At 32.2% G+C, this 26,917-nt stretch overlaps 1 protein-coding gene and 2 long non-coding RNA genes across 3 annotated transcripts in view; 2 read left to right on the top strand and 1 right to left on the bottom strand.

Annotated features, from left to right (window-relative positions):
• The first annotated feature begins 973 nt into the window (after positions 1 to 973).
• Positions 974 to 26,917, top strand: part of LOC148281457 (uncharacterized) — a 44,760-nt gene continuing 18,816 nt past the window's right edge. Inside the window, exons 1-6 of the mRNA XM_088226679.1 lie at positions 974 to 1,096; positions 3,401 to 3,576; positions 19,202 to 19,418; positions 22,026 to 22,215; positions 23,864 to 24,080; positions 26,192 to 26,344. Coding sequence (XP_088082805.1) covers positions 1,083 to 1,096; positions 3,401 to 3,576; positions 19,202 to 19,418; positions 22,026 to 22,215; positions 23,864 to 24,080; positions 26,192 to 26,344 — 967 coding nt within the window. The 5' untranslated portion in view covers positions 974 to 1,082. The remainder of the gene's footprint in view (positions 1,097 to 3,400; positions 3,577 to 19,201; positions 19,419 to 22,025; positions 22,216 to 23,863; positions 24,081 to 26,191; positions 26,345 to 26,917) is intronic.
• LOC148281459 (uncharacterized) lies at positions 13,019 to 15,240 on the top strand. The gene is made up of 4 exons (XR_015822354.1): positions 13,019 to 13,238; positions 13,365 to 13,409; positions 13,623 to 13,676; positions 13,780 to 15,240. It is a non-coding gene; the product is annotated as an uncharacterized LOC148281459 (long non-coding RNA).
• Positions 16,671 to 17,795, bottom strand: LOC148281458 (uncharacterized). The gene is made up of 2 exons (XR_015822355.1): positions 17,566 to 17,795; positions 16,671 to 17,236 (listed from the first exon to the last, which is right to left on the bottom strand). It is a non-coding gene; the product is annotated as an uncharacterized LOC148281458 (long non-coding RNA).

Genomic DNA, 26,917 nt, shown 5'->3' with positions numbered 1-26,917 from the left:
GTTAATCAGTCTCACGCTTCAGGTGCCAGTTCACGGACTTTGAAATAATATTCTAGTGTGGAAACACCTTTTTAAAATAAAAAAAATCATGTTTACCATGTCGGGATTCAAATTTGAGAACTCTTGCGCGGTAGGCAAATGCGCTAACCACTACACCACGAGGTCGACAATATTTATGTGAATCGTGTGTTTCGGAAACAACACAATTTTTTACTGTACTACTGGTTTTCTCTATGATTACCGAATGGAGCTTCTCACTACTATCCGTGGCCCTGTTATAGGTCCTGTCGGATATACAGATCTGGTGGCTTCCAAAAAAAAAATCAAGGCTTTAAAAAAGTTTTGTATTCATTTCGGCGAATTGATCATGTCCAATTAAATTAATCCCAGTCAGTGAATAATTCACTTCTCTCACTTCTCAATATAATGAAGTACATATTATGAACTTCAGGATTACTTTCTTTCAGCACAAAGATGCTAAGGCTACCAGATTTCAGAAAGCTCTTTCGGGCAGCTTTTCTCGTTTGACAACGAGCAAATTTTCCGTTTATGTGGGCACCGCAAAGGAGACTAATGTCCTCAGATGCGGTGTGCGGTATGTGGTGGGCAAGCTGCTGTACTACTTGTTTTGCTTGTCAAAGTTGACGTGTAATGACTTGTCGATACTTGCTCCCTCCGCTGGTCATTTCTTTCCTTTTCTTGACTTGTTGGCTCGGATTTGTAAAGAGTGTTACTCGTTATATTGTATCTCAATGGTTATATACTGCCTTGATGTAAATAAATAAATAAATATGAATTGTTTCAACAAATTCAATAAATAAATACTGCATCCTTTGTAAGGACGGCAGTCTCGTTTTCTTCATTTGGAAAAAAATCGGACACAACTTATGTTGACACCAAATACTTTTCGTTTTCCGTGTCCTTACCAAACCGGTTTGACCACGACTAAATGAACCTCGGCCAGTATTTTTGAGTTTTAAGTCGACCCAGTACCTCCTTCACAATATTATGAATTGGATGTTCGCTGCAATCCTCTAAAGTTTGGTGTAATCAGAATATACAAGAAACTGTGAATTTACATCATGTCAATTAAATCGTAAGCATATTTTAAATATTTTCTTTTCAAACTATTGTACAATATATTATTAATAATGAAAGCATTTACTATTAATATTTAAAGCATTAACTTTGTTTTCAAACATTGCAAATATTTGTACGAATGTTTTTAAATATTAATACGTAACCATTTACCGGCTTTATTATGTCTACCGGTTTCGAGACGTACCCGTCTCTTTGTCAGGACACCAATCAAATCGTTTCTCAAACAACATAAAATATTTTCATAATCTTATCAGTGTATGTTTGTCCTAATCAGTGCATGTGCTTTTTGGTTAGTTTTATATATTTTTTTATATTTTTATTTTCTTTTATTTAGGAAACATACAGTACAGTTACATAGTTTTATATTTTACACAGTTAGACTTAACTCTAATGGACCAGTGAAGTTTCCATATAATAAAGTAATTATATGTAAGGTTATTAATTAATGTACAAAAAAGAGAAGGAAAAAAAAACAAAAAAAGAAGTTGTTTAAAAATTTAAATTAAATTAAAAAATGGAGAATATTTGTAAAAGTAATTAAAAGTTAAGAATTAAAATAGAGAATGAAAAACATGCTCAGATGTAAAAATAAAATAAAATATTAATAACATTTTTTAAAAAGGAAAAACATACACATACACATTTTAAGGGATTCAAAGAAACCATGAGAAGAATCTTTAAATAAGAAAATAAATTTAAAAACATCTTCAAAATTAATGATGATTTATGTTGGTTTTATATTCTTGTGCAATAACTATGGTGAAGGTGTAAAGGGGGTTTCGCGTGTTGGTTTAATTAGTGTTCTGACGAAGAGACGGGTACGTCTTGAGACCGGTTGACATAGAGTAAATAGAAAAATTTCATGACAAATTTGACAGGCAAAATTGACTAAGTTTTTCGATTTTTTGTTATATTTAAAAGTGATAAAGTTTTTGAAATACATTTTGACTTTATATTAAAGCAAAAAGTACCATACATATAATGTATAATTATTACCCATCACTTACTTGAAAAATCTGATATTTGAAAAGCAATTAAACTCTAGAAAAACACAAGTCAAATACTCTCTACCCTCTTAAAAAATAAGTCAGTCAATAGATTTATTTTTTATTCATTTCAATAACATGTGTACTAACATATTATGGTTTTTTCGGCAGTGCCCGTAAAATAAACTAAAACAATTAATAATTATTTACAATACAATATAACAATTAAAATTAATGTTATACGCAACTACTATGGGAAACAGGATACCTAAATGACACGAACAGACTACAAAGACAACAAAATAAAATATTAAAGTTAATATATGACCTTCCCTATCTAACTGCAACTAAAGAACTTTTTAAACAAACTAAGCAATTAAATATAACTGAACTGTTTCAACTAGAATCATTAAAATTTATTAATAAATTAGCCACTAATGTAATTGTATATAAAGAACTAAAACTTGTAAAAAAATATAGTCAACATGGACATAATACGAGAATATAAGGAAAATATCTAAACAAGACAAGGACAATCAAAACTAATGAACCAGGGACTGAAATTATACAATAAACTACCAGACAAAACTAAACAAAAGACTCAGTCAAACTTTTCAAAAGATGTGAAAAATATTATTTTGAACAACAGAGTATGAATAAAAAAAGTTTATACTATTTTTGTAAAATGAATGTAATAATCCGTAAGGATTAATAAATAAATTTTCAAATAAAATAAATTAAAAAACTACGATTCGAATACATTAAATAATTGAAACATATTACAACAGAGATTAGGAACATTTTATAGAAGGTAATATAGAAGTCTAGGCATCTACAAGGCTTATGACCTGTCATTGGCTCGTTTAAATAGCCACTTTACACACTGTGTAACATTCACCATTCCGCTCATATTCAAAAACAAATACCTTAAAGTCTTTCATCTGTTGATGTTTGTAAAGTTAAAGAGCTGAAACCTCCATTCATGCGGGTGAGATTCATCTAATTGAATTATCTCACCCACATACTAGGCAACGCCTGAAAATTTTATTTTTCAATTTCTATACTTCTTCGTGGACCAGGTGGATTTATCAACAATCATCAAATATTAGAAGTATGATTTTAAACTGCATTTGCAACTCAACTCATGATTTTTATAAATAATAATTTTATAAACTACAGAATAACATCATAATTTTTAAAAAAATGTTTTGGAGGTTGGGGGTGCTATCTTTGCTTCCAATGCCCTCAAGATTTTTTTATTTGAGAAACAAAGGCATGGCATACTAACGGGTCTGATTTTGTATCTATTTCAGAAAAGCCACAATGCCCCTGGTCGAAAAGTGGCAGCAACTCCTTTTCCAAGTCTCGGAGAGTAAGTTCCGGGAGCTGGTTAAAGAAGAAAACGTTTCCGATAGGCTCCTGGTCGACAGTGTTGTCGTCCTTAAGGAATGGTTCGAGAAAGAACCCCATTTACCAGACATAGAATTAGGTAAGATTTTCCGTACTTTGTCGAGGAAAAGTCTTTACTAAATGTTATGAATATTTGTATACAGATTATTCTTTAAACCCTGTCACATCTGAAACCACAATGATCAGTATGGGCAAGTATACATATTAGTATATTTAAAACAATAAAGAACGCAGAAATAAAAAAATAAAAAAAATTGAAATCAAGTTGTTGCTTACTTCTGCAGGGAAGAAGCGAGGGGGGCGTAGCCATGTGGTTGACGCTGTTTATATTAACATCAGACTCCCCCCTCCCCTCTCCTTGCTTCTCTCGTGCAGACGTAAGCAACCATTTGTTTTTTTAAATATTTTATTTTTGTAAATTTTATTCGTTCTAAAAAAATATTTTAATGTGCCAATATGTCTTTTTGGTCATACTGATCATCTTAGTTTCGGATGTGACAGGGTTAAATAACTCCCTGTATAACCACTTACCGACTTTTCTAATTCTACCGGTTTCAGGTCTTACCCGTTTCTTCGTCAAAACACCATTTAAACCAACATGCATACCAACATGCAAAACCCACTTTACACCTTCACCATAGTTGTTGAACAAAAATATATTTATTAATTTAACTTTTTGTACATTATGTTTTTTGTACATTAGCGGGCTTATTGCCAAATGGCAATTTCTTCCGACCAACCAATAAAATAAAAGTTTTATTTTTATAATTCAAGTCAAAGAACATTTTCAATAGAAAAAAAAATAAAAAGCTAAAGATATATAAAAATATAAATTAACGTATTTGTTTACAAATTACCTTAACTATTACTGAATGGGAAAAAGGAAAAAGAGGAAAGAGGAAAAAGGGAAGGAGGAGAGATTAAATAAGAGATTAAATAATTGACAGGTCATAAGCCCTGTAGATGCCTAGACTTCTATATTACTTTCTCTCAAATGTTCTTCATCTCTGTTGTAAAATGTTAATTAGTAGTATTACTATAATTACTCTTGACGGGATATAAATATTTAATAAAATTTATTAAAATGTTTGACCACAAAGCTAATGCTTCAAATATTAATAAAAGAAGTCTTTACCTTTGGATACTGAAAACGCTAGCAATCTCCCGAAACTGTTTATAATTAGTAGTTAATATTTGTATATAACCACTTCCTGAATTTTTTCAGTCTACCTGTTTCTTCAGAACACTAATTACACCCGTTTACAAGTCCCAGTATTCACTTTCACCATCGTTGCCTAAAATTCAAAAATATTAATGCCATTTAAACTCATTTCTTCTTACTAGTTTGACCCCATCTAGTAATATGCTTCTCCAATTGAATTTCCATTTTTTTTTTACTCATATTTATTTATTAATTTATTTCGGCGGCTTACGCCTTTGAAAAAGTATAAAATAACAAAAAAAACATGTGCACAGTATAGGAAATATATAAACATGAAACAAAATTAGCATAAAATAAAGAAATAATAAAGAAAAATTGAATAAGATATTATGACATAGGATGCAGCAAATCAACAAAAAAATTAAAGCGTTTAAACGTAAAAAGTATTGAAGTAACAGAGGCGATGAACAGTAAAACAAGTATAACACTTAGTACATTTTTTATAATTTTGAAAAGAATTGATTAAAAAGTAATGATTTTCATTTGTATAAAGAAAAATGAAGTAAATCTAAGTTACCATGTTTGTTTGCTAACATATGAAACCGTGGAATAGGTGAGTATTTCCCATAGTTTGAACTATGCAAACTAACAACAAAAGAAGTATTTTGTCTTGTCTCACGCTGTCCCACATAAAAATTCACACAATTTAAAAGTTCGGGACTGTCAAGAACATTATTTAATAACTTGAAAAGCAGCACTAAATCTGAAATTTCTATCACTAATACTTATTTATTTTAATTGCTTCATTAATCATTTATAGTTAAGCTTTTCAATTGGAATGTTTAATTTAAAATTCATAAATCTTAAAAACTTGTGTTAGATCTTCTCCACACTTTTTATATTGACCATATTGTGTCTGTCCAACACTGTTCTCAGTTTCATGATTGCACAGATTGCAAATAAGTAATTATTTTAATATTATGTTAATAAAATTTGTATAAGACTTATATAAGTCACTAACCCTCGGTGGTGGCGTAGTGAAGCATGTGTCTAACCTGCATGTCGATTTTATATTTTTGCAAATCTACTATGGTGAAGGTGTGTAGTGATATTTGCATGTTGGTGTAGTGTTGTTGTCCTGACGAAGAGACGGGTTACGTCTCGAAACCGGTAGACAGATAAGTCGGTGAGTGGTTTTATACTAATTTTATTAACATAATATTGTTGGACCACAAAGTTCATGCTTTGAATATTAATAATTATTTTTATGTTGAAATAGAGCAATCTAGTGATCCATCTTTATTTGAGAAACGTAGAACGTAGTTGAACAAAATACTTAATGCTATAAGTAATGTCGCATCTCTGATGCAATCAATTTTTTTTCATGTTCCCAACCATGACACAACATGTCAAAATTTGCTATTTGTCAAGTCTTCTAACTGCATTTTTTTTGTTCTTTTGTCCCAAAGTCCAGAATGTGCATATTAGTCAATTTGTCGCAGGATTTGGAATTCTTTGGGATGAATTTTCCTGCTAAAAAGCATACATCTCTTTGCCATTAACACAGTGTGAATGGAGATTCATTAGCATGGCATATCTTGAAATCTTGATCTTATTGTTGTATGATATTGTATACCATTGTGGTGCCTCAGAAGTAGGTACCACCAACCGTCGGCGTCGGGCATAGCCTACAAACGCGTCAGTTGTGACGTTGGCAACCCAGAGGATCAGTGACGTAGTAAGCCAATAAAAGTACCGACGCACTGATCGCTCGCCCTTCTCTCTACCTCTGCTGCCCACCACTTACCAGATCAACGATCGTAGTCTTCCGAAATTATTGTTAACCGGAACGTAGAAAATATTCGCATTAAACATAAATTCAGTGTTCCAATTTTTCATTTACATATTCATTAATATATCTCATTATTTTACTGCATTTAATTTTTGCTGGAATAAACAGTGTTTAAATATTATATAAGTACGACTTATTTTTGTTTATAATATTTTAAACAACCTTTTGAAGAGTAAAATGAGGACCACGCGTGAGATGCCACAGCAGCAAGGCTTATTTACGGGAGTAAAAAAATATTATCACATCCCACAACATCTTCAAGATTTGCACAGGTCAAAAAGCTCAGAGAGAATATAATACAAATGTTGCTGGATAGTATTCAAATCCCTTTATGAAATGGTTCCAAGATACCAATCGAACCTCTGTTTTAGGGAAAATACATGTCAAAGAAAATCTACTCTTAGGCCGGCATTTGATTTAGGTAGCGAAAAACTTGTCGAAATCCGGCGCTCCCCAATCACTAGATTCGGAGATCGTGCTTTTGCCGTTGCCGGCCGCTTTGCCTAGAACCAATTGCCTTCAAAACGACGAATCATCGACAGTCTTAGTCAGTTCATATCCTATCTCAGCGGCCTCCGTGGTGTAGGGGTCAAGAGGCTTGACTCACGCACGGAAGGTTCCGGGTTCGATTCCCGGTGAGAACACAAAAATTAAAATGTGATTTTTCTCAAGCCTGGGTGTTCTGTGATGTAATTCACCACTGTAATTGGGCCTCCTGGCCTGTTGTCGTGCAAAAATAAATATAAAAAAATATCTAAAATCACAGTTTTTTTAGTTTATCATACCCTGAATTATAAATCAGACAATATAATATTTAGTTTAGTTAGAATGTAAGTTAACGTATACGATTTTTTACAAAAATGACGCTCTTCAAATCAGCCAAATATCATTATTATTATATTGTTGGATGTAGGACTTTCGCCGACTTCCTTCACTATACTTCAGCCTGCATTGCAGGTATAAAAACATCTCCTCGTAGCGTAAGCACGCTGACCGACCTACCTGCAAAAACAGAATAGAGTCGACGAACTGGGTGTCCAATACAACTGTTGACCCCAAGAAAAGGCTTCTTCACACCATTATTTTATTACCTTTGTTTTTTTTTGCTACAAAGGCTTTATGTTCTTTTTGTTATATTTTTTGTACATTAATTTAATTGTTGTAATTAGCTTTGGCCAATATATATATGTAAATGAATCGCCGTGTCGTGTCCCACAAATACTCGAAAATGGATTAACAGTTTTACGTGCGGTTTTTTGCAACTTTTTTTAATTAACGTGCTCAAGGTTTACAAATAATAACATCTAAAATATGTTGAGTGGAAAAAAGTTACAAGCATGTTTGTGTTTTGCGACTAAAATGCATGGATTGAAAAGTTTGGAGGATGTTGTTTTTTGTGTATTAAAAAGTTTGTATTTTAACGTTGACAAACATCAGTGAATTTTACTTTTCGTTTATTTTGGTTTCGAATTAAATGTCAAGCCCACGTCTGAACATGGCTGGCGATTAAAGGATGACTAAATTCACGTTTAGCATGGGTTGAGTTTAACAATTTTAGAGGGTTCATGTTTCCCCGAATATAGCCTATAAATTGTCATTAAAGTCAAAAGTAATATGAAAAAGTACATTATTTTTCTTAAATTAAAAAGTTCAAATTAAATTGATATCTTTATATAATCACTTTGTAAAGCGCCCTTGAGGTATTATATTACGAAAATGGCGCTATATAAGTTGTCCATAATTATTATTATTATTGTTAATAACGTATATACGTAAGTATCTCGCTGTTTACTAAGATAGATATTTAAATTTCAAAACACAATCTCAATATGTAACAAAAAATAAATCCAAAAAAAAAATCACCAATTGAAGATTAAGAAATGTAATAGATAAAGTAAGTAGTGCTCTTGATTATAAAACAATCATATTTCCACACATAGATTACGGTTCCTCCATTTTTTTTTATGTTATGAAGGGAAAACTAAAAATGTACAAATTCTTCAAAATAAGGCAATGAGGATATGGATATACTCAAAAGAAATATGCATTCTAACGTAGAAAAAATGAACAAAAAATTGACTTGCTCACAGTAAAGCAGCAAAAAAAATATAACTTAGCAATTTTTATACATAAAATTATAAAGGGGATGAATATATTAGAAAAAATATTACTAAGATTTAACCAACAATGTCAGGGATAAAAAAAAGATAAGATTACCAATGAGGAGAAAAACATAATCTCTAAACTCTTTGTACAAGGGATCGAAGCTATATAGTGAGTTAATTAAAGAGATAGAAATAGAAAGAATTTAATTTTTCAAAATTATTTTTAAAAATATGGTCTCGAGAAATTTTGAAAAAAAAATTAATGTTAAAAAATTTAATTTAATATTTTTTTTCTTAAGATATTTTGAACTAACCTAATAAAGCTGAAATAAATAAATTAATTAACGGCCTAATAGGGCGGATGTAAAAAATACGAAAATTTGGTTAAGGGTCTCCACTGCCGTATCCTTAAAACACTCTTTATGTGAAACTGTTGCCTTTTTTTTCAGACTTTGATGTTTTATTTATTTATTTATTAACAGAAATTGTCCATTTAGTGTTAAAGTGTTTAAATAAAACAATAAAATAATAGTTAAAAACCTTTTTAAAAAAAGAAAAGAAGCATTAACAGACATAAGGGACATCAAGACAGGATCTGGACTATTTATTTATTGCTTGTTTAAATCGCTGTAAACTTAAAACAAAAAAGTCCAGATCTTGTCTTGAGTTAACAATACAAAAAAAACGAGTCTTTGGAGAAGTAAGGCCATGATCGATGAACAGTACTTCATTGTTCCTCAACCTACGAGTCGGAATATTGAATTATACTTGTTCCAGTAATGATGGAACATTGATTATACCATTTAGTATGCCAAACATACATATATATGGAATCAATATTAGTTCTGCGTCTTTGTAGACTAGAAATATTTAACGTGGACTCTATTTCTGCTTAAGAATAACTACCTCTCTCTAGTCCAAGCATCCACGCTCCTTTTTGAAGCAAGCGATGTTGGACTAATTCAATGTGATTTATGCGATTGACATAGAATGGAGATCAGACCACGGAAGCATATTCTAGAAGAGGGCGAACAGTCGAGCAATAAAGAGTTTTGATTGTACGGACATTTGTAAAATCAGAGGATATTCTGTTAATGAAGCCAAGTAATTTTAGTGATTTATTTACTGTATTATCTTTATGCTTGTCCAAAACAACTCCTTAATCTCCTAAATATTAATTATTAAATCCAATAACCATATATTTAATGTTCCCCTAAAACTCTTACTCTCATGGTTTGATTTTTTGTGCTTTTGTAAGGCGCTTTCTCACCTATAAAGTACCCTCTGGTACTATTTTTCCCGACCAAATATAGTCGCAGACATTGCTCACCGTGTTAAAATTTGGTTACAATTTGGTCACAATTGTACATGCCACCATTCAGTCATGTGAACTTTCAAGTATTTGAGGCTGTCAACTTTCTCCATTCTCTGCCCAGTGAAGTAGAGGGAGTGATCAGGGTCAGGACAGGACTCGTTTCAGATAATTTAAGTATTTTATTTCTCCTGTAAAGACTCAGATGAGCTGAATTTGTCTGCGATTCATTCATATCGTGAGCATGCAGCGAAAAGTAGCCAAGTCGTACGTCAAAGTGGTATCTTTTACCGTAAAAAACATTTACACGTCTTATAACCGGTCATTGGCTGGTTTAAGTGGCCACTTTACCCACTGTGTACCATTTACGTGTTCATCATTATATCCATGTTTAAACATGTAAATGCCTAGACTTTCAGATTCCCCTTCTTAAAAAAAATTTTCCTCTCTGTTCCAATATATTTCGATATGAATAACTCCCTAGGAATGAAATCCAGCCAGTCTGCAAGCATTTGGACATACTCAAACATTGTTGACCACACCACCTTGGGTAGGCCTTAGATGTATCTGAGAATCTCTTTCACTCTTTTTAACCTGCTGCACTTCATCTCAAGGGGTGGTTCTCTGAATCTTCTCTACCCCCTAGTGAGTGGTTAATTTGGCAATTTTTATTTTTTTGAATGCGATAACACATTGCACAATAAGTTTTTCTAGGTTATTATGCCATGTGTCGTTCGTACTCTCTACCGACGTTTCGGATCGCGTTACAGCGTCCATCATCAGGGTTGATGTTATTTGTGTATGAATATGTGTTACTTTAGGTACTTAGAATTTTTACCGTGTCGAAGTCGTTTTTGTGTTATGTTATGTATTTGGGACTTGTACCGTGTCGTAGTCGTTTAGATTAATGTGTACCATTATGTACGTTACTCTAGATCCTAATTACATAATGGTACACATTAATCTAAACGACTACGACACGGTACAAGTCCCAAATACATAACATCACACAAAAACGACTACGACACGGTAAAAATTCTAAGTACCTAACGTAACACATATTCATACACAAATAACATCAACCCTGATGATGGACGCTGTAACGCGATCCGAAACGTCGGTAGAGAGTACGAACGACACACGGCATAATAACCCAGAAAAACTTATTGCGCATCTTAACGGCCGTGAAAATCTAAGAAGTTTAATCGCGATAACACATTGTTTCACATAATGGTCACAATGATGATAAAACGTGAAACTACATAATTCATACATATGCAACTATTTAAAAAACGAATACGAATTATGAATAACTTCCAACGTTAACGTACCGCGCTGATGCAGTCCATCCGTAGCAGTTAGACCTTCCTGGTCTTCGTCATCCTTTTGGTATGGAGAACGTTAGGCGTTTTTCGGTATTGTCGTCTTTCATTCTAATTATATGGCCAGCCCTCCACCTTGATAGGGTTGATAGCATTGGGCGCTCCGTAGACGTAGATGTAGTTTTTTTTGTGACGACGCCAATGGATGTTTTCTTTCACAGAGCCATGAACACCTCCGAAGATCCTTGTCTCAAATGCAGCAATAGTTTTCTCAATATCCTTTGTTCAAACCCTGGTTTTGGAGGCATATGTCAGAATAGATTTGATCAATGCTTTGTACAGTATTATCTTAGCATTTCTTTGTAATTTGGACTGTTGTTTCTGGGAGACAATTACAAAGGTTATCTTCATCGGTACATACCGAGACGGTTAACTTAACCTCTGTACTATTTCTATCTATCTCGACATGCTTTACTGATTTGTCATCATTTGTTAACTTAAGGCTGTAGTCTGGTAAAACGAACGCAAAATTAGGAAATCATACGATTTTGCCATTTTAAAACGAATGTTTGTTAAAAATCGCGCAATAAAAAAAATTAAAAATGAAATATTAGATAAAAACAATACTTTTTATAGGTATTTCTATCAAAAAATGTACTTCAAATTTTCATATAACTAAAATATAATTACTTATAGACCGGCAGATTACGCCATTTCAAATTTAGACTAAGCTTATTAATCTGGGATCTCAATAAAAACTAAGTATTGAACTAAAATTTTTAATAAGGATTTAAAGATAATAAATTTAAAAAGGAGATGGCCGCGGCAAAATATAATTTTTTTGTTTTTGAAAAGAAATATAAGCATTTTAAATCACATAAATTTTTCTAAAATTTTCCTTTATTTCTACGTAAATTATGCAATAAGCAATACCATAAAAAAATTTAAAATATTGAAATAGTTTAGTTAAAACCTTTTTTTATAGAACTGTATTTTTTTTATATTTTATATTTATATTTATATATGATTACTTTTAGACCGGCAAATTACGCCATTTCAAATTTAGACTAAGCTTATTAATCTGGGATCTCAATAAAGACTAAGTATTGAACTAAAATTTCTAACAATGATTTGAAGATAATAGATTTAAAAAGGAGATGGCCGCGGCAGAATCTTATTTTTTTGTTTTTGAAAAGAAATATAAGCATTTTAAATCACATAAATTTTTCCTTTATTTCTACGTAAAATTATGCAATCAGTAATACCATAAAAAAATTAAAAATATTGAAATAGTTTAGTTAAAACCTTTTTTTATAGAACTGTATTTTTTTTTTTTTTTCAATACGATAATTCTAGTTTTAATATTCAATTTTAAACAATGTCTTATTTGGGTTTTTATTACATTCAGATCGGCCCTCAGAGCGGCCGCAGACAGACGTGTTTTCTGTGCTCAAAATTTTAATGCCTTTTTCAAAACAAAATTTAGTTCGAAACATATATTTTTTGTGTTCCTTCTTACACAATTTAAACCAGGATCAAAACCAAGTTATTTTTTGAATGAATAGTTTGTTCGAATTTGATAAATAATTGAAAAATGTAATTTTACGTCATATTCAAATAACAATTAACGACGTCGTTTTACACGTACACAAAAACAGTCAAATTGCACATTTATCTAGGACATACCAGCACTCGGTAGGTACTATGTACAAAAGTGTACACTAAACAGCCATATAATTATTCCAATGTCGCGAACGCAGCCAACTTCATTCTACTTGTTTGACGTTTCGACGTTGGCGACTCAGACTAATAATATTTTCTATCAATCAGAATTACTTTATTATAGAAATCAAAGACGAGTGATACTTTAATCCATAAATTTTGAATATTTAGTGGCCGATTTTATCATTACAATGCCGAAAAAACCATATGCTTTAGTCCCAAAACGAAAACTAAATCAATCCCAATTTCCAAAGGAGGAATGCAATGTAAGTTGGATTTGATTAATTTATTAGTATTAAAATTTAGAATACAAAGGACAGACATTTGATTAACATAAATAATTGTATCACCATTACAAATAAATGTAACAGTTTATTATTTGCTTATTTTAGGATTCAAAAAAGCTCAAAATAACCAAGGCCTGTGGAGAATACACTGTAAGTTATTGTCTTATTTACTTAGATAAATGAAATTCCTACAACATTTATTATTAATTAAGTAATAAAGTACAAAGTATTCTACCAATTGTCTGCATTCACAATAAAAAAGTACAAATAATAATTATTATTACCCTTATTTTATAAATATTGACTATCAATAAGTAGGGTTATATTTGCCTTTTGGGTAATATGCAAATTGAAATGTTTTAGGGTGTTCCAGCGAAATGTCTTTCAACTGATATTCTAGAAGATGACGGTTGTCAGGTTAGTATTCATATCAAAGTAGGAATATTTTAAGTATTTACATTAAAATAGCTAATGAGATCTAAATTGGATTATGATTATTAATTAATCTGTATTATTTCAGGCGCAACAGCTAGTTCCAGAACTGCTAGCACAGCCATTACACCCCTTTAAGTTGGAAGGCAGGAGAGTTGTGGACATCCAGGAATTTTTCACTAAAATCCAGGAAATATTTTCTCATTCTTCCATGTTTGATTGCAAAGGAACGAATATAGTGATTGTGGATGAAAAGTTGCATGGCTTTAATTCTATATTAAATTTAAAATGTAATATGTGTGGATTATGTTTTTCTGTAAATTGTTGCGAGGACAGATCGAATGAAATGAGTTTAAATGAATCGTTTGTGTCTGGAATATCAAGTATCGGTTCTGGATATAGTGGTTTGCAAGAGTTGACTGCTGCTGTTGGAATTCCTTGCATGAGTAAATGGAAGTATTTGAAGATCAATAAGAAAGTGTGTGAATGGTGGGATACTGCGAAACTAAAAGTTATGGAGGAGGCAGCGAAAGAAGAGGGACAACTGGCTACTGCGAATGGTGAAATTGATGAAAATGGTATACCAATGATAACTGTTGTGGCTGACGGGTGTTGGTCCAAGAGATCATACAAAACCAACTACTCGTCTAACTCGGGCGCAGCTTCTTTAGTAGGGTTTCGTATGGGGAAAGTTCTATATATGGGTGTTAAAAATAAATACTGTGTGATTTGTGCCAAAGCAACTAATAAGAATATTGAGGCACCAAAGCATGAATGTTTTAAAAATTACTCAGGATCTTCAAGTGGTATGGAATCGGCGATCATTTTAGAGGGGTTTAAAAATTCCATATCGACGCATGGTTTAATTTATTCTAGATTAATTGCAGATGGAGATTCGAGCACGTATAAAAAAATTTTGGAATGTCGACCATACCCTAATATAACTGTTGAAAAAATTGAATGTCGCAATCATCTACTAAGAAACTTTTGTTCTAAAATGTATATATTCACTTCCGATACTAAATTTGATGTTGCTCTTCGTAAACTATTAAAAAGCAGAATTATGCGATTAAGAGTAGCTATAAATAGTGCAATTAAATATAGATTTTCACAAAATAATATATCTGTGGAAGAAAAAATTCGCCTTTTAAATCTAGACATTTTAAATACACCGAGGCATGTTTTTGGAGAACATGCAAATTGCGATACATACTTTTGTAAAAAAAAAGGTTTCAATGAAAACGTCATTTTCAATTTAGAATCTTGTGAATTATTTACTAGAATTATATATCATACTTCTCGACTCGCAAATAATTCTCGTAGCTTAATCCATAATGTAGACAGTAATATAGTTGAAGCTTTCAATAGTATCATAGCTAAATTTATTGGGGGCAAAAGAACTAACCTGACTGGTAGGCAAACTTATAGTGGTCGTTGCTCTGGAGCTGTCATATCATTCAACACTAGAAAAATTCACTATTCCACCAACAAAATCATATTCAATCGAAGTCCAAAAAATATTAAAAGGTTTGAAGAAAATAAAATAAAATACAGTAAATTAAGAAAAAATTATATAAAAAAATTTTATTCAAAAAATAATTCAATTTCCCAGGTAACTCAAGAAGCTGAATATGGCGAACTCTGCCAAAAACCGGATTTGGATGAAGAGTCTTTTGAAAACTCCAAAACCATTTTCTTAAATAAATTGAAATTGTCAAGTCCTGAAAGAAATTTGATAGAAAGAAGAACGGTTTTACAATCAGATAGCGGGGAATGGTTAGAAAAGCGTAGAAATTTACTCACTGCGTCATGGTTTGGTAAAGTTTGTAAAAGAAGAATAGGAATTAGTTGTTCAGGGTTAGTTAAAAGTATGCTATATAGTAAATCGCTAAGTAATATTTTTTCTATTAAATATGGTCAGGATAATGAACTGACCGCATTAAACCAATTAAGCCTCCAAGAAAATATAAAATTTCAGAAGTGTGGGCTGTTTATTGATAGTGAATATTGTTTTCTAGGCGCCACACCAGATAGCATTAGTACGGATCATGGCGGTATCATTATAGAAATAAAATGTCCATCGTCTGCTTCTAATATGACTGTTGAAACCGCCATCGACAGTGGTAAAATTAAGTTTTGGAAAAGAAATAGAAACCATACCGAGTATTATGTAAATCAAAATCACGATTGGTATTACCAAGTTCAAGGACAGTTGCATATTACTAAAAAAAATATATGTCTTTTTGGAGTGTGGACCGGAGCCCAACATAAAATTAAAATAGAATACATAAGTAAAGATGATGATTTTTGGGAATCTAAAATAAAATTAAAATTAGAATCTTTTTATTTAAACTGTTTGCTTCCAGAGCTTGTTGACCCCCGAGTTACACGATCCATGCCTATCAGAGATCCACCAAATGTTTTCGAGGCTATCGAAAACAAAAAAGTTGCCCCCAATAAAGTCATAAATTGTAAAAAAAAGCTGTTTAAGGAAAACATCCCATCAACCAGTAAAAGTTAAATTATACTCACCAGTTTCAGAAAAATATTTACCTAAATCAGCTTAGAAATTCCGCCCTCTTTCAACTATGATGGTTTTTTTTTTTTTTAAATTTATGTAGATGTTGCTTTTATTATTTTTTAATTTCTGTTTCCAGATACACAACTTTGATTGAACCTGTCCCTCCTAAATCAAGACCATTGTAACATGAAATATATTCTTAGTTCTTTTTCACAATGTATTTTTCATAAAATAACAAGAAACTAAATTTACAATAAATTATTACAGTCATAATGACTAACGATCTATTGTTATCAAAAATATTGGGTTTCTTTACTGGTTCTTCCCAATAATATATATTTTTGAACCATTTGCACTTTAGTATTTTTTCAATAATAAATGAAATTTTCCTCCACAATTTGTTTATTTTTACTTACAAGCGATCCCACGATCAATTCCTGGCAGGGTTAAGTGAAATATTTTTTTTTATGTGTTTTTACGCTGGAATATTTAATTCTCCTTGGACTGGCACGGGACTGCAGGATTGATCATCTTACCTTCATGTTATATATTATTAAATACGCTGTATTTTGTTTTCAAATGCAATCCCTTATGCACCAATAGGTGATAGGGATGATGATCTATCCAAAATTCTATTTACTTCGAAAAGGTTTATAACACTTGTATATATTTTAAAAATATTTTACAACGTCACTCTCACATAGGTGTAAAAATAGAAATAAAACTATTATGTAAGTAATTAAGCATATTTATATTTTCTCAATGCATATTAAAATAATCGCTTACAGTATTTTGTCAATACAAGGTTTCCACTCTATGCACAAAACTCTTAAAATGCTTGAATTACCGTTTTAGTTTTTTTCATGTAAGATTATGCAGACATCCTTTTAGTATTTTCTGAGAGGAATACATGCTTTACAATATAGAACTTGATACACAACTCTCAGATAGGTGATTAAATGCGCTTTTATAGGTTTTTAGTGTAAAAGTTGGTAGGCTGACTTTATTCTTTTGTCTGTTGCACCTGGAATGAAATGTATTTATCAATTTTACGTAGATTAAATGCAATGCTTACCTTAATTGATAGTTATCATGGTTTTGAACTTAAATAGTAACTAAGAAAATTAAATCAAGTGAAATAATATACACAATACATTCTTAACCTATAAAAATATTTTTAGGTATTTGGCCGAGTCTTTTATCATTATACGTTGTTAAATTTTCAGAATTTATCTACCATATTTTTCCAATTTTATTACGAAATACATGATCAAGTGCAAATTTAAAAAAACTTATCAGTTTAAAGGAAAAATATTATAAAATGTCATACTGTCAAAAAATGTTTTTACTTACGTAATTTGATGAGATCAAATAATTTTTCTCTTGAAAACAATATTATGAAGTGCATTATTTTTTTGGCATTCACTTTAGTGACATGGTGCATTTTCATTAAAACATAACAGTGTTATCTGTCAACTTCGAAAATACAAATATCTATAATTACCCAGAAGCCAGAAATCAACAATCAACAGATGTCACAGATTATCCGATAGTTGTACAATTCTACATTATCTCTGCAGTACGCTAGTCAGGAGTGCTATTTATAGATTTTACCTATTAAATAATCACGCAAAAACTCTATCTATCTCTGTCTTTCTCATTTTGTCAAACAAAGTATGTAGAGTACGTAAGAAATTGACGAACATACAATGTAACAGGATATTTTTTTTAATTGCTTTGTCTTGAAGCGGTATATTTTACGCATTCGGCGGCAAACCGTACGATTCAATTTACCGACTACAGCCTTAACCTCTGTACTATTTCTATCTATCTCGACATGCTCTACTGATTTGTCATCACAGCGTCATAAGGTTGAATTCAACCAACAAATGACGCCGAAAATTTAATCCGCGTTCCTTTCTTGAGAAAAATTTAAAAAGTTCTCATTTATATTTTTAATATGCTTCTGTTATAAAAAATTGCTCCTTCAAAACAATTATAAACTCAAATAAATCCCAATAAAGCAAAAGATGCACATTTGAAAATGATTTTTATATGACTTTTGACAATATGTATGTGGGTGAGTGTGCGTGCGCGTGTAAAGTGTGTGTAATTATACATGCTTGCGCACGCATGCTCATTTGTATACATATGTATATGCAATTATTTATAAAAAAATGTTTTTGTTTTTGTATTTAAATTATTAATATTGTAATCCCACAGCAAGAACAAGTGGTTGCTTCATTTTTGGTTTGGTATTCCGTTTCGTTTTTCGTTTCTGTACTTTTGATTGATTGTGTATGTCTTTTTGTTAACATGTAACTTTATATTAAATAATTTTTTTTATATGTATACTTATCATTCATCTTTATTTATCTACTGAAGTAAAACAAAGCTCTGGCTTTTGACATCTCGATAAGTACACTCTAGAAAACAGTAAAAAAAGGTAGAAAAAACATAATAAAACAAATCTGTTTTATGGTGGCAATGTTTTTACGGCTAGATGCTCTTATACGTTTATAGATCAGCACGAAGCCGTACGGATTCAAAACTGACAGTTATGTCAAAATTTAATTCGACTTAAAAACTTACTAGTTACTGTCTCGTATTTTAAATTATTTTTTTTAAGAAAAGGACTTACCACCTCAGAGCGATGAAAAATTTAAAAAAATGTAATTAAAACAAAAAAATTGCTTGGTGAAATTTTTATAGATTTTGACACTTTTATAGATTTGTGTACCGTGGGGTACTAGATCCGTTAGTATAAACCAACGGACATACCTCAAAACTTGAAGAGAGTATCGATCGTGTATCTTCGCGATCGCTTGGGAGAATTTATTTTCAACTATGACTTCATGATAAGGGATACTGTCTTTAACTTCTGATTGTAATCGTGGCCCTGAAGCGCATAGTAGCAACAGTTTGCGGCCATTTTTCTCCGATATCGATTATTGCTTATGTTTTTGTATATTTTGTATATTTTTTACAGATACCCGATCCGCAGAGCGTTTTTTGTCAATCAACAAATTCAGTATTGAGAAGACTAAAAAGAAACTAGACAATATGTTTACAGCAAAAAATGCAATGCCAGAATTGTTTAGTGACAGAGACCCTTGGAAAAAGGGCATGTGTGAGTCTTTTGATTCATCTCAATGGATCATTATTCCGAAAATTACACCAGAAAATTACAGAGTGCAAATCATCCGGTATGTTATTTTTTATTTGTTTGATTTATTTCTGAATTTCCTTGAAGACAATAGAAGCTCTAGGAAGTGGAATTACTAACACAGCTTTGCGTGAAATAGAATCGAAAACGTAAACATAAAAAATAATATTTCCAACGTAATCAAAATATTGAAATCTAAAAATGATCATTTTTTTCAATTTCAACTATCCATGGCCCTTTTACAGGTCCTATTAAAAGTACAATTAGGGTGGACTGACAAATTTTTAAATAAAAGGCGTCTAAAAATTGCCTTTTGGATTACTTGGAATGCAAAAAATTTCAAAAAAATAAATTTTGATATTACTTTTGTCTCAACCAGAGCTTGAATTTGTCAAAAATGACAATTTTTTGCGCAAAACCTGCTGTTATTTCGTATATACTCGTAAGTAAGAAATCAGTCCAATTAAATTTTATTATTGCATTGAACCTTATTTAAAAAGCATCTAAGGGCGTGAGTTTCAGTTTGTTTTGTAATAAATGTCGCATTGTTTTAATGAGCCATTGTTTTTGTCAGGCACTCAACAGAATCAGTTCCGCGGAGAGTAAACTTTTTACATTTAGGTAGTTTTAAAACGTGTTTGAATTAGTAATGTGATTAAGTTATATCTTTACTAACAAAAATATAACGTTATCTATATAGATAATAAACAAAATGTTCAAACAAATATAATATTCAAACCTCGGTTAAGGGCCAAAATTGGGATGGAATATTTTTTTAAATAATTTTTACGTTCAATTTGATCAAAAATCAACTTTTTGGACCCCTTTCACTTTTGTGTCTAAAAAAATAAAAAACTTTACACATCCTTGTCACAAAATTGTCAACGAGTTATTCTTATCCAATCAAAAAGTCCTGGTCAGTGAAGAATTCATATCCTTCTTTTGCTCGATCTAACAAAGCTTATGTATTGCCAGTGTTACTGTATGGAGTGGAGGGATGGACTGTTAAAGTTTCAATGACGAACAAAATTTAGGCCTTCGAACTTTGGTTGTGAAGAAGAAAATATCAAATCTCATGGACTGGTCGTGTCTCCAATGCAGCGGTTTTAAGCATTATTCACAAAGAGAAGGCGTTAGTGACCACTGTCAAAATAAGAAAAGCCCCATACTTTGGTCACATATTCCGCAATGAGAAGTATGCCCTTCTTTAACTTATTATGGAAGGAAAGATATAGAAGGCAGGCGGAGTATGGGTCAGAAAAGACCATTAGGGCTCAGATATTTCTGACAGTGGTTCGGTGTGCTGGATGCAGCAGCGCTGATTAAACTGGCCCAGGATCGTGATGAATTCAGAACGATGGTCGCCAACTTTCGGTAGGAATGGAAAAAGAAGAAGATGAAGAATAAAGAACATAGACTTATATACTTCTCGATTATCTTACATCGGCAAAAAGTTGTCAGGGCTAACAGATTACAGAGTGCTTTTTTAGGTTGCTTTTCTTGTTTGTTAACGAGCAATTTTCCTTGTATGTGGGCACAGCTAAGAGACTTAAGATACTTAACTTACTTTCAGATGTGGCGTGCGGTATGTAGTGAGCAAGCTGTTGAATTTAATATGTTTTTATGGGTTATGATTGTATTATTTCACCTTCGTACTAAGCAATGTTTGAAGTTCTTTTCTCAATAATTCAGTCAGAGAAACCTCATCCGCAATATATAAAGATTTCAGCTTTTAACTTAACAAAAATCAAGAGATGAAAACATTTAAACCAAGCCAAAATAGTGTATTCAACACAGCAATTTAACCACTGGTCCAGTCAATTTTATTTTTATATTTTATTAAAATAAATGTCACTAAATGTCTCTTACATATAGGTTGCAAAAAAAAGCATGTAAAACAAATAAATACTTAACAGTTATTTACAAATGAAGAAGCCTAAAAAAAAAACAGTAATTTATAAACAGTTTTAAAAACATTGATACAAAAACAAGTAAAATATTTTGAACTAGTAAATTAAAAAATAAGAACACATATTAATAAAGAAACAAAAAGTATTAATGAGGAAATTAAAACTATTTTATATTGTTTTATTACTAACGATAAAAAAAAGTTATTATGCATTTAATTATTTAAACTGCTGCTTAGTAACATAGTTTATGTAAATATAAATATGTATTAAGATATACCAATTTTGATAGTGAGAAATCGTTTGTACCTTTAAATAAAATCTAGAAAAGAAAAAAAATCAAGATTTCTGTTAATTTTAACACAATTTTGAAAAATACCAAAAGATAAAAAAAATGTGATCTAAACCTATTTTCTTTATATACTAGCTTCTCCTCCCAATACATTACAGGAGAAGGCCCGCCATTTATGTATTTCACTTTTAATGGAAAGGGTCACTAACGTCTTGGTATTTATTGCCTAAAGTTGGAAGTCAATTGATGACTGTCAATAATAGTTCTTATAATGTTTCATTAGCCTTCTAATACACAGACTTCCATTCACTGTTGCCATCAATTTTAATCAAGATAACTCTCTAGGGAGTGAAATCCAGCCTTGAGTTATTTATTTTGTTTAAAAAAAGCCTTTTTGGCGTAGAAATTATGTCAATTTGCATAAAACATCTTGCAATTTTTTTTCCAGGGTCGTTGGTGAACCTGACACTTTTCATCCTTTGGAAGTTTTCGTGTCATCTTTTATGGTAGCGGACATAAGACTGTCCATGGAAATTGTGCTTGGTGATATTTACATTTGGGACTTAAGCAACCTGAAGTTTGGACATGCTATCAAGATGACTCCCACTATGTTAAAAAAGAGTATGTTCTTAATACAGGTAGGTATATTTATAATTAATTGTTTATTTATTTATTTAATTACAACATTATACAAACATTAATTGAATACAGTGACACAACTACATATGTTTATATTTATATTATGTATTTAAGAGAAGACAAAAAACAAATAAATAAGAAAAACAATATGATGCCCAGTTTATTTCTCCTTTCTATAAAACACTCTTTCTCCTCAGTTTAATCCCTTTTACGGTTCCAATCAATAAACTGTTATATTAATAGTTCACTGCCACCGTTTTGGCTACCATTGCATTGCCATCTTCAGGGCAAACGATTTGTTTTGTAGAAAAAAAATGTATTTATTTACTAATAATTTTACCGAGTTGCAGTCAGCAGTAGGCGCATTCTGTATCATTTTTGTGGTATGTAGTGTCGGGAACCATGTTGAGTTTAATTTCAGCCCGTCGTCTTTTTTTATATTATGTTTTTGTCTTTTCAAATTTAGAAGGTTGCTTATTTTTCGCCTTAATTGTTATGTTCAAAGCTTATGTTTACTGTAAAAGGTATTTTTCTTCCTATTATTATAATTTAGATGATCAGGGGTGATATTCCAAACGCTCTTACAGCCATAGGAAACACTCTTATCTTTTCACTGGAGAATGGCTATGGTCTTGTTAAGGAATCTCTTTGCAAATTAAAAAAAAAAGGATGTTGAGTTGTTTAAATAAATGTTTTATTTTAAATTTAAGCAAATGCTTGCAGAAGAGAATGTTATGTTATCAGGATGTTTGTGTATTTCAAATTGCCTATTTTATTATCTGCACACTATAGTTTCTAGGACTATTTGAAATCTTTGGTTCAAATGCAAAAAGATGCCTGGTGTCTATAAATTTCCGCTTTAAGGTTAGGTTAGATTATTATTCTTGTTTCTATTCTAATTGTTGATTTGCAGCCAATGCCTGTATCTCCATCTCCAGTTTGGATGATTTGATGATTTGATGATTTGGATGATTTTGATTAAGCCTATTTTTGCAGCTTATATTTCAATTCCGAAGATGCAACCACGTTTTCTATGATTCATACTCTCAACTGCTCTTTTTTTCTAGTATAAATCCTAAAAATTGACTTTCACCAAACACCTGCATTTCTTCGATTCTTCAACTGAGCACATAATGTGCAGTTTATATATTCTTTGTCCTGGTACGCTCATCCTTGTACTTATCAAATGATTGATACCATCTAGTGTTTCTTTAAATATACGTCTTCTTGTTTCAATCAATGAGATTGCTTCGTCATAAATCGGCCATGTTCTTTGCGTTCTTCAAATAAGGCGTTTACTTTAATTTTTTTTTTTTTTTTCTCCGAGTACTCGTTTTTTATGGATCACACCCTTTTCCATAAATGCCTTTGATTTCACTAGAGTAAAATAAGATATTACTACAGTATCTCTGTTTAAATCACGTCTGACGAAACATTTTCTCCCTCTGCCTTTATCTCTTCTCTTTTCCTTTTTCTTTTTATTCCCTTTTCACATTATGTACTCGTAATATTATTGATTTAAGGTTGTTTATATACATAAACAGTTAAATAAATAAACAGATAATTCTAAAATACTATCACATATAGGAGATCTGTGAAGCTGATTACTATCTTCAAATTAATTAGTGTCTGTTTTATTTTTCCAAGCACTGTTACGGAGCCAGGATCAAAGCATTCCATATTATCAACATTCCTTCATACGCTGAGTTCCTGATTATAGCTATCAGGTCGGCTTTGAAGAAAAAAGTTGCAGAAAGAGTGTACATCCACAAAAATATGGACGAACTGTTCAATTATGTCTCCAAAGAGTATATTCCAATGGATATGGGAGGAACGTATCCTGAAACCTCTTTCGAACTCATGGGTAAATATTTTGGATTAAAATCAATATTCGTCTTTTACGTCATCTTTCTGAATGCTGAGCGTCATGGTTTTTAGGTATATCAGGACCCGCGCATATGATATGATAGCATTTTGGAATCGTTTGAAGAGTGGATAAATCCCCCGATTTGTTTAACATTAATAATAAATGTTCGACAGTATTAAATATACGGTTCAGTCTCTGAAATAAATCCAGAATCCTAGACGAGTGCTTTCGACTCCATAGTTACTCTCAAGTAAAAACCCTGGATAGAAAAATCTAGTGGAGATAAGTCAGCTTCGTAGTTTAGTGGTTAACGCGTTCACCTACAATGCTTGAGGTCCCGGGTTTGGTTTTTGGGAAGGTCGCCAACAAATATTTAGTTTTCTTACTGATATTTCTAGGTGAAACTGCATTTTAATTATTTAAAAAAAAAAACGTGTCTAGTTTTTTTTTGCTAAGAATATTTTCGTTAAGAATCACCTGAACGACTCAGTTCTCCGCTGCAAACGGAAGCTGAGTCTCATTTACAATAGTAATATTGAGCCTATATTAATAGTAATAATTTGTCGGCCTCGTGGCGTAATGGTCAGCGCGAATGCCTAAGAGGTCTCGGGTTCGATTCCCGACATGGCTGACATGAAATATTTATTTGAAAGGGTGTTTTCACACCAGAATTTTTCAAAGTCCCTAAACTGGCACCTGAAGCGTAAGACTGATCATCTTACCTTCATGAAACAAAACTGATCAAGATACGATGCAATTGGTGTACCAATGCAGTCCTCTATGCTCCATTAGGTGCGGAAAGGGAATGAAAAAAGAAGAAGAAGATTTTTTGCACCATAACGGGACAGGAGACCCAAATACAGTGGTGAATTACATTACAGAACACCTGGACTTAAAAAAATCACATTTTAATTTCTCTCCGGGAATCGGGCCCGGAACCTTTATTGTGTGAGTCAAGCGTCATGACCACTACACTGCGGAGGCTGCCGGTATTTAGTATACCAGTCTAACGATGTCGGTCACGACGCAAGCCAGTCACTGTTAAAATTAAAAATAGAAGTAGAATAAAACAAAATACGTATTTTTATTATTATAACAAAAAATATTATTTTGAAAAGGTGTTTCTACACTGCAACAGCTCATGTTTTTGGATTGGCGACTGAAGCGTATTATCACCTTATGTAACTGATGATCGATATACACTGCATTTGGTGTATCAACGCAGCGCCCTATGCACCATCGAGTGCGGACAGGAATATGATGATTACTCACTTAGCGTGTCCGGTTGGATTATATTCTGCCACTTCCAATATCTGGCGACAGATATCGCCCGGTCGTTTGCCACAATTAGGTCCCCAGAAGTGCAGCCTTCTTCCATGAGCGGGCATGTCAATAGGTGGCTGTCGTCCTGGGTCACACAATACATCATCACCAGAGAGGTACTCCCACCTTTGGAGATTTTTTTTACATCGTGTAACACCCACCCGTTGTCTATTGAGGGCGATCCATAGAGAGTATGGTAGGTATTCACCTCTTTAGATACCCTCATTTTGATCCATCTACGGTCTCGCTCCAAGATCCTGTAGCCATAGTTCTTCTCTCCGCTGTTGTGAGGGTTCAACAGGAGTGGTGGCTTTGATAAAACGGTTTCTAAATGTAGGGAATGTCTAGGATCGTAGGTTTGTTTGTACCTCTCTGCTTCTGCAGCTGTCCTTCTTCGGTGGAGCGATTCCGATGATTGGGTATACTTTATCAGTCGGTGTTGGCTTGAAACATCCTGCTACTATTCGTGCCATTTCATAAACTGCTATGTCCACCTGTTTGGAGTGGGCAGATTTTTGCCTCACTGGGCACGCATACTCCACAGCTGATATGTATAAGCCTTGCGCCGAAGTTCTAAGTATTGATTGCGTTGCACCCCATGTGGTCCCCGTGAGTTTATGTTTTATATTGTTTTTTGTACAATACATGCATACTTACGTATTATAAATTTATTTTGTGAAAATGTCTGATTAATAAGCATATATCTCCAGATAAATGTATGTACTTTCGACGCTGAAGCTGAAGCAAGCGGATCGACGTACTAACCAAGTCTTATTTAATTTTAGATAACATCAAGACGGTGATGAAATCGCCGGAATGCCGACAGTGGTATTTGGACTCCATGTCTCACAAAACTGACGAAACTAGAAGGTCTGGTCAGTCGGAGACTCTGGTAGATGATCTCCTTGGACTAAAAGGAAGCTTTAGAAAACTTGACATTGATTAAATCGAACATAACCTATTTAATACATTATACTAGTTATATTTCCATGCTTTCAAATAAATTTTATATAAAATTTATTAAATACATCCGTCACTTGATTCACCGTATCTAATTCATTTTATTTCCATTCAAAAAAATCAATACGATTTGTTTCTCTAGACCAGCGTGGCATTTGAAAAGCAAAACAAACCATCTACTCTCCATTACAAATGCTTTAAGGGATCATTTGTAGAGTGTCAGAATGATACATAACATTTTAGCGGGCAACACCAACAGCCGTAAAGTTGGCAGGCCCGAATCCTTCTTTGATCCGCAAAGCGTGGTCCGCTGCAACATCAGCCTTGACGAATCTATGTAATATGTTTGTAGACTGTTTATGTATATAAATTATTAAAATAAATAAATGTATACCAATTATCATTTTGTTTTACGTTAAAAGATAATTTTTAAATTTGGAAAAAAGTACTCAACTAATGTTAACACCTGATATTTTTGAAGAAACAGTAGAAAGCGCGACCTATGGCAGAAGTTACCCGGATTCAATTAAAATAAATATCATACACGTGAT

The sequence above is a fragment of the Micrasema longulum genome, unplaced genomic scaffold, assembly GCF_059751315.1.
Source record: "Micrasema longulum isolate JH-2025_06_02 unplaced genomic scaffold, ASM5975131v1 h1tg000460l, whole genome shotgun sequence".
NCBI lineage: Eukaryota > Metazoa > Arthropoda > Insecta > Trichoptera > Brachycentridae > Micrasema > Micrasema longulum.
Note: the sequence above shows the minus strand (reverse complement) of the source record. Positions and strands in the feature narration are given on the sequence as shown.